Consider the following 8,955-nt stretch of genomic DNA (forward strand, 5'->3'; position numbering starts at 1 on the left):
CAGAACGACAGATTTTTACCTTGTCAGCTCAGGGATTCAGATCTAGCAACCTTTCGGTTACTGGCCCAACGCTCTAACCACTAGGCTACCCTGCCGTCCCAATATGGATAACTTAACGATGTCTGTGTCCCAAATGGACACCCTATTCCCTACAACTCTGACCCTACAAGGTCCGGGGCCTGCTGGTTTTCTGTCCTACTTGAAAATGAATTGCACACACCTGGTGTCCCGTTTCTAAATCAGTGCCTGATTAGCCGGGGAACAATGAAAAAACACAGTGGAACTGGCTTGTGGTCCGCAGTAGAGTTTGAGGACCCCACGTAGTGTTCTCAGAGACATGTATTAAGACAGTTGGGACGCTGAGGTTTCTGGATTATAATGCATTTACATGACAGGTCAACATTCAATGTCAGCCATGTTACTTCTTCATTAACATAACATGGGGAATATTTAAATCATGTTTTGTATGAATGACTGAACATTTTAAATACATTAGCAGCATCCCTTCTAGACCCTACATACATGGTTCTGAGTGCACTATATAGGGAATAGGATGCTATTTGGTATGGATCCAAGATTTCACACTGGGCTGGAGGTGGTTGACCAGTACTGAACAAGACGGCCACCTCTTTCCTCTCCCATAACCTCCTCCCTCTCCTGTCTGATGGTGTTGCTGTTTGGGATGGACTGACTAGACACTGCATTGTCTGGCACCACAGGATTCACACTGCTTAGTCACATATAATAATGTGTCCTCTTTCTCATCAAGAGTATTGTCCCCTTCAAACCTGACTACCAGCAGGAAGTCACAAAGAAATCATAATTGTGGCTTTGTTGGAAGAGGTTTTTAGCCTGATTTTGTCATGGGTTGAGTGAGAGAGAGGGTGAGAGACAGTGAGAGAAAGAGAGAGAGAGAGAGAGAGAGTGTGAGAGAGAGAGAGAGAGAGAGAGAGAGAGAGAGAGAGAGAGAGAGAGAGAGAGAGATAGAGAGAGAGAGAGAGAGAGAGAGAGAGAGAGAGAGAGAGAGAGAGAGAGAGAGATAGAGAGAGAGAGAGAGAGAGAGAGAACAATTGAGATAAACAATTTCTGTTTTGGGGATTTAAAAAAAATAATAGGAAAGAAAGAATTTCAGCACAAGAAAAAAGGTTTAGTGAAACGTCTCCATTTTTCTGGTTTTAATTTGGCACATGGCACAATCAGCATGTATGCATCTGGTATACATAAATAAATATTAAATATATTTATACATAAATATACATACAGAGCTCGTACAAAGCCACCTGGAGCAGTCGGTTGTTCAGCTTCATGATGTTATCGATGATGAAGACAGCACGTACACAGAAATGACCTTCATACATGTTGGTGGTGCTTTCAGTTTGATATTAACAGTAGTACTAGTTACCTGGTGTAGTTACCTCTCTGAACTGCTTAACAGTAGTTTACTAGTAGAGTAGTTTCATGGGAGGGATATGTCTCTGTAAAAGCCCTATACGTATGTGTATGTATGCCCATATTTATATATATATACAGTATATTCAAAGAAACAAGTGTGCACTGATGTAGTTTATTCAGTGCAAACAGGTCACTGTCTGCTTTTCAAGAGATTCTCTCCCTTTCCTATAAAGTTCATGGAATCATGTCAGTTAGTTCAGTTGAATCTTTAGCTATTTTTTCTCTTACATGTAAAATAATAGATTTATTTTTGTAATCTTTAAGCAAAATTAGACATATATAACTATTTTTTTAAATAACAAAAGTGCTATTTCGCAGTAAAGACGTACACCCAGAGACGCAGCTGCAGCGTTAACAACACTGGTGACAGAGAACCGAATGAACAAGATCAGAAAGAACTCCCACCCTCCAGCCCCACCCTCCCGCCCGCCACATAAAACGCCTTACAAACGCAAAAACACTTGTGTAAGCACACACACTTGCACGCACACACACACACACGAGCATGGATACGCTGGTGTGCAAACATACACGCTCGCACACACGCACGCACGCACGCACACACACACACACACACACACACACACACACACACACACACACACACACACACACACACACACACACACACACACACACACACACACACACACACACAACCATGTTTATATGCACACCGAAACACAGGTGCGCTGAGCAGTGTGTGTCTGTGTAAAAGTGCACACTTCGTGGAGAGAGATAAGATCAGATCACTTAACAGATAAATTGGTGAAAATATGCACTTTTTTTCTTAACAAAACAATCACAGTAACATAGTTGTTATCTCTGTGGTGTCATCTGGGATGGCAGAGTCTATTCCAGACAAATCCTCTCTATGGGAGATTAAAAAAAGATACCACCATTTGTGTGGCTATATTTGTTCACGATTCAGTCACTTGTGTCTTTTGATTCACGTCAAAATGTCACACAATCCACATGGAATAGAAATTAAGAGAGAGAAAAAAAATCGAAACACAACAAGCTTTTCGTAAGGCATTGAAAAAAAAAAAAAAAAGCGACTAACATTATGCCAACTTCCTGGTAGAAGCCTTTGTTTGAAACGTGTCTTTTCTGTCTCCCTCTGGAGAGACGAAGATGAGAAAGAAAAATAACTTGGTGAGTTATGAATTCAAGAACAAAGTGTTGATAATCTCCCCTGTCAGTCTGCTTAAAAAGGCTTTTAAAATGACTCTTAGAAAACAAAACACAGCAGAACGGGCCCCTCCCTCCTCAGCCCCATCCCATCGAGGGAGGGAGGACTAGCAATTTGATTTTGGCAGCTCTGCACAACTTGACATCCACACAGAAAGCAGTGAGCTCTCCTCTCCTCTCAGACACTCTCCGTCCTCTTCTTGGTAGTAAAAGTCTCGTTAAATCTCTTGACTTTTTAATCCCACTCACTTATTCCTGCCTTCCCTCTCCTCCCCTCCCCCCAAACCCTTTCCCTGTGATATTTATAAAAACAGAATCCTCTTCTCCTCCATCACCCTCTCCTCTCCTCCACCATCCCTCTCCTCCGTAAAGCTATACCCGGGTGGTGGAGTGGGAGTGGGGCAGGCCGGTGGAGTTGAACCCGGCTGTGAAAGTGTTGTAAGGGTGCAGGTTGGGCATCCCCACCAGAGAGTTTGGGATCATGGTGATGGTATTGGGGGTCATCAGAGGGATGTCGTCCGGTGACCTCCGCAGGGTCAGAGTGTAGTCGGGAAGCGAGGCCAGACGCAGCCCTCCGTCATTCCCCGGGTTCCCCACCCCCATCGCCTCACACTCGTGGTGCGTCTGGTTGATCTGCAGGGACATGATCTCCTCCTCGTTGGGACGCTGGTGGTGGCTGATGTCGTTGGACGTAGCCTGGCCATGGCGGGTCTGTGGGCTGGGTTGACCACGGCGACCTCCCAAGGCCTCCCTCCGTTTATCCTTCCGGTAGTAAAGCGCTGCGAAGGCTAGAACGTTGAGGAAGAGCAGCGAGGCTCCCACGGCGATGGTGACGCTGAGCTCCGTAGAGTAGTCCCTGGGGTTCTCTATGACCAACGGGCCGGTCTCCTCGTCTCCGTTCCACGCCTCATTATCCTCGTTGTTGTAGGCCGGGGACATGGGGGGCCGCTTGGTGTTGAAGGGCCACGTCTTCTTAGTGGACAGGGCGTTCTGGGTCGTCTCGGACGGGGGGACCTTCAAATCAAATCAAACATATTACATGTAATCTTATCCAGAGCGACTTGTTACAGTCAGTGCATTCAACTAAGGTAGGTAACACAACCACATATCGAGTCAAATCAAACTATAGTTGAAAGTGTATTTATAATTTATAACACACTTTCCAGTAAACCAATCAAATGAAAGACAGGTGTGAGTTAAAGAGATGTAGCGGTACCTTGGTGGTGGTAGAGGTGTAGTGGAACATGTCGTGGAGGTTATACAGGTGTGAGTTAAAGAGATGTAGCAGTACCTTAGTGGTGGTAGAGGTGTAGTGGAACATGTCATGGAGGTTATACAGGTGTGAGTTAAAGAGATGTAGCGGTACCTTAGTGGTGGTAGAGGTGTAGTGGAACATGTCATGGAGGTTGTACAGGTGTGAGTTAAAGAGATGTAGCGGTACCTTAGTGGTGGTAGAGGTGTAGTGGAACATGTCATGGAGGTTATACAGGTGTGAGTTAAAGAGATGTAGCGGTACCTTGGTAGTGGTAGAGGTGTAGTGGAACATGTCGTGGAGGTTATACAGGTGTGAGTTAAAGAGATGTAGCGGTACCTTAGTGGTGGTAGAGGTGTAGTGGAACATGTCATGGATGTTGTACAGGTGTGAGTTAAAGAGATGTAGCGGTACCTTAGTGGTGGTAGAGGTGTAGTGGAACATGTCATGGAGGTTATACAGGTGTGAGTTAAAGAGATGTAGCAGTACCTTGGTAGTGGTAGAGGTGTAGTGGAACATGTCGTGGAGGTTATACAGGTGTGAGTTAAAGAGATGTAGCGGTACCTTAGTGGTGGTAGAGGTGTAGTGGAACATGTCATGGAGGTTATACAGGTGTGAGTTAAAGAGATGTAGCGGTACCTTAGTGGTGGTAGAGGTGTAGTGGAACATGTCATGGAGGTTATACAGGTGTGAGTTAAAGAGATGTAGCGGTACCTTAGTGGTGGTAGAGGTGTAGTGGAACATGTCGTGGAGGTTATACAGGTGTGAGTTAAAGAGATGTAGCGGTACCTTGGTGGTGGTAGAGGTGTAGTGGAACATGTCGTGGAGGTTATACAGGTGTGAGTTAAAGAGATGTAGCAGTACCTTGGTGGTGGTAGAGGTGTAGTGGAACATGTCGTGGAGGTTATACAGGTGTGAGTTAAAGAGATGTAGCAGTACCTTGGTGGTGGTAGAGGTGTAGTGGAACATGTCGTGGAGGTTGTACAGGTGTGAGTTAAAGAGATGTAGCAGTACCTTGGTGGTGGTAGAGGTGTAGTGGAACATGTCGTGGAGGTTATACAGGTGTGAGTTAAAGAGATGTAGCAGTACCTTAGTGGTGGTAGAGGTGTAGTGGAACATGTCGTGGAGGTTGTACAGGTGTGAGTTAAAGAGATGTAGCAGTACCTTGGTGGTGGTAGAGGTGTAGTGGAACATGTCGTGGAGGTTATACAGGTGTGAGTTAAAGAGATGTAGCGGTACCTTAGTGGTGGTAGAGGTGTAGTGGAACATGTCATGGAGGTTATACAGGTGGGAGTTAAAGAGATGTAGCGGTACCTTAGTGGTGGTAGAGGTGTAGTGGAACATGTCATGGAGGTTGTACAGGTGTGAGTTAAAGAGATGTAGCGGTACCTTAGTGGTGGTAGAGGTGTAGTGGAACATGTCATGGAGGTTATACAGGTGTGAGTTAAAGAGATGTAGCGGTACCTTAGTGGTGGTAGAGGTGTAGTGGAACATGTCGTGGAGGTTATACAGGTGTGAGTTAAAGAGATGTAGCAGTACCTTGGTGGTGGTAGAGGTGTAGTGGAACATGTCGTGGAGGTTGTACAGGTGTGAGTTAAAGAGATGTAGCAGTACCTTAGTGGTGGTAGAGGTGTAGTGGAACATGTCGTGGAGGTTGTACAGGTGTGAGTTAAAGAGATGTAGCAGTACCTTATTGGTGGTAGAGGTGTAGTGGAACATGTCGTGGAGGTTATACAGGTGTGAGTTAAAGAGATGTAGCAGTACCTTGGTGGTGGTAGAGGTGTAGTGGAACATGTCGTGGAGGTTATACAGGTGGGGCACCAGGTGTTTCCAGAAGGCCACCTTGGTGGCTCGGTAGTGGTCCCTGACGCGGGGCTTCAGGCCGATATGGAGGTACAGCTGATCCTGGGGGTTGTACTTAGACCAGGCTACCTCCTCGAAGCGGTTAGCCTTAGTGTGGATGAACTTAGTGTCCTGAGGAACAGGCTTGTTGGGGTCCCTGAGGAGAGAGAAAGAGAGCGTTAGTATCTGGTCTCACTGTGTACCCTGTAGAAGATCGTCTGTCACTTGTATTATTGACGTTTTGAAAATGTTGACTAGCAAGAGAATAATCCACAATTTGTACACACAGTATGTCTAAATACATTACAAATCTGCCTTTTAGCCTTCTCTCTCTCAGTACAACAAGGAGCGGCATCCCTGCCTGTCTGTTACTCTCCCAGCTTCCCCACTGTTCCTCTTAACTCAGGTCTGGTACACCATCCCATCAACAACCTCAAAAAACAAACTTCTCATCTCCGGAAGCTTTCTCCTGTAGTCTACTGCAGGGTCGACAACCCTGTTCCTGTAGTGTCACAGTCTACTGCAGGGTAGACAACCCTGTTCCTGTAGTGTCACAGCTACTGCAGGGTAGACAACCCTGTTCCTGTAGTGTCACAGTCTACTGCAGGGTAGACAACCCTGTTCCTGTAGTGTCACAGCTACTGCAGGGTAGACAACCCTGTTCCTGTAGTGTCACAGCTACTGCAGGGTAGACAACCCTGTTCCTGTAGTGTCACAGTCTACTGCAGGGTAGACAACCCTGTCCCTGTAGTGTCACAGCTACTGCAGGGTAGACAACCCTGTTCCTGTAGTGTCACAGTCTACTGCAGGGTAGACAACCCTGTTCCTGTAGTGTCACAGTCTACTGCAGGGTAGACAACCCTGTTCCTGTAGTGTCACAGTCTACTGCAGAGTAGACAACCCTGTTCCTGTAGTGTCACAGCTACTGCAGGGTCGACAACCCTGTTCCTGTAGTGTCACAGTCTACTGCAGGGTAGACAACCCTGTTCCTGTAGTGTCACAGTCTACTGCAGGGTAGACAACCCTGTTCCTGTAGTGTCACAGTCTACTGCAGGGTAGACAACCCTGTTCCTGTAGTGTCACAGTCTACTGCAGGGTAGACAACCCTGTTCCTGTAGTGTCACAGCTACTGCAGGGTAGACAACCCTGTTCCTGTAGTGTCACAGTCTACTGCAGGGTAGACAACCCTGTTCCTGTAGTGTCACAGTCTACTGCAGGGTAGACAACCCTGTTCCTGTAGTGTCACAGTCTACTGCAGGGTAGACAACCCTGTTCCTGTAGTGTCACAGTCTACTGCAGGGTAGACAACCCTGTTCCTGTAGTGTCACAGTCTACTGCAGGGTAGACAACCCTGTTCCTGTAGTATCACAGTCTACTGCAGGGTAGACAACCCTGTTCCTGTAGTGTCACAGTCTACTGCAGGGTAGACAACCCTGTTCCTGTAGTATCACAGTCTACTGCAGGGTAGACAACCCTGTTCCTGTAGTATCACAGTCTACTGCAGGGTAGACAACCCTGTTCCTGTAGTGTCACAGTCTACTGCAGGGTAGACAACCCTGTTCCTGTAGTGTCACAGCTACTGCAGGGTCGACAACCCTGTTCCTGTAGTGTCACAGTCTACTGCAGGGTAGACAACCCTGTTCCTGTAGTATCACAGTCTACTGCAGGGTAGACAACCCTGTTCCTGTAGTGTCACAGTCTACTGCAGGGTAGACAACCCTGTTCCTGTAGTATCACAGTCTACTGCAGGGTAGACAACCCTGTTCCTGTAGTGTCACAGTCTACTGCAGGGTAGACAACCCTGTTCCTGTAGTGTCACAGTCTACTGCAGGGTAGACAACCCTGTTCCTGTAGTGTCACAGCTACTGCAGGGTAGACAACCCTGTTCCTGTAGTGTCACAGTCTACTGCAGGGTAGACAACCCTGTTCCTGTAGTGTCACAGTCTACTGCAGGGTAGACAACCCTGTTCCTGTAGTGTCACAGCTACTGCAGGGTAGACAACCCTGTTCCTGTAGTGTCACAGTCTACTGCATGGTCGACAACCCTGTTCCTGTAGTGTCACAGTCTACTGCAGGGTAGACAACCCTGTTCCTGTAGTGTCACAGCTACTGCAGGGTAGACAACCCTGTTCCTGTAGTGTCACAGTCTACTGCAGGGTAGACAACCCTGTTCCTGTAGTGTCACAGCTACTGCAGGGTAGACAACCCTGTTCCTGTAGTGTCACAGTCTACTGCAGGGTAGACAACCCTGTCCCTGTAGTGTCACAGCTACTGCAGGGTAGACAACCCTGTTCCTGTAGTATCAGAGTCTACTGCAGGGTAGACAACCCTGTTCCTGTAGTGTCACAGTCTACTGCAGGGTAGACAACCCTGTTCCTGTAGTATCACAGTCTACTGCAGGGTCGACAACCCTGTTCCTGTAGTGTCACAGTCTACTGCAGGGTTTTGTCCCAACTAGGCATCACATCTGACCAACTGAGCTAATCGATCAGTTCAGTGATTGCATAAATTCAATAAGACACCTGGTCTTCTTCAAAAACAGGAAGTACTTGTGGTCCTCCAGGACCAGGGCTGCCTACCGCTGGCCTGCTGTATGAACACGTCAGCTGTAGCTGAGCTTCAGGAGGAATGCTGTTGTGTTTGATAACCCAAGAGCAGCTCTGCTCTCTCTGGTAATTGCTTAGACAAGGTGGCACAGTGAGCATTAACATCCAGTATCCTCATGTAAAATTAACCTTATTAATCAACACTAAAACGGCTGGGGGCTGTGAAACCGTGACAGAGTGTGCAGTTCCGCTACTGGCCTGAAGGGGTCAGTGTTTCTCTTTTGAGAGGAGTGAAGGCTGGCTGGCTGGCTAGCTGGCTGGCTGGCTCACTCACTGACTGTTAGCTAACCCCAGTTGGGTACCAATTTCAATTACAGGAGCCTATTGATTTATTGACTGTATTAACATTTGGCATTCTCCCACAATCCCAGTTCTCGTTGTTGCCTGCTTGCTGTACAATGTCGAGAGGGAGTGGGAGTTTGGACGAGAAGAGTTCTGTGAAGTGTTCATTATGAGCTAGGTTCTGCAGTAGAGGGAAAGGGGTTTTGTGAGAACAAATAAACCCTCAACTGTAACCTTGAGAGTGTAGAGAGTACAATTCATAGAACCAAAACCAAAGAAAGAACTTTAGGGGTGTATGAGGACCTAAGGAACTAAGAGACGTGTAATATC

The 8,955-nt window shown here is 46.9% G+C and overlaps 1 protein-coding gene across 1 annotated transcript; it reads right to left on the minus strand.

Annotated features, from left to right (window-relative positions):
• Positions 1–3,015: 3,015 nt before the first annotated feature.
• On the minus strand, positions 3,016–6,092 carry LOC120062135 (neuroligin-3-like). The gene is made up of 3 exons (XM_039011942.1): positions 6,078–6,092; positions 5,660–5,923; positions 3,016–3,657 (listed from the first exon to the last, which is right to left on the minus strand). Exons 1-3 carry the CDS (start codon positions 6,090–6,092, stop codon positions 3,016–3,018), a joined length of 921 nt encoding a protein of 306 aa, XP_038867870.1.
• Positions 6,093–8,955: the final 2,863 nt, after the last annotated feature.

This window comes from Salvelinus namaycush, chromosome 17 (genome assembly GCF_016432855.1).
Source record: "Salvelinus namaycush isolate Seneca chromosome 17, SaNama_1.0, whole genome shotgun sequence".
In the NCBI taxonomy this organism is placed as follows: domain Eukaryota; kingdom Metazoa; phylum Chordata; class Actinopteri; order Salmoniformes; family Salmonidae; genus Salvelinus; species Salvelinus namaycush.

Excerpts from the sequence above, each read along its gene's own strand:
- LOC120062135 (XM_039011942.1), bottom strand. Across the intron at positions 3,658-5,659 it reads ACACCTCTACCACCACCAAG|GTCCCCCCGTCCGAGACGAC; the intron begins GTACTGCTACAT and ends TTTGATTTGAAG.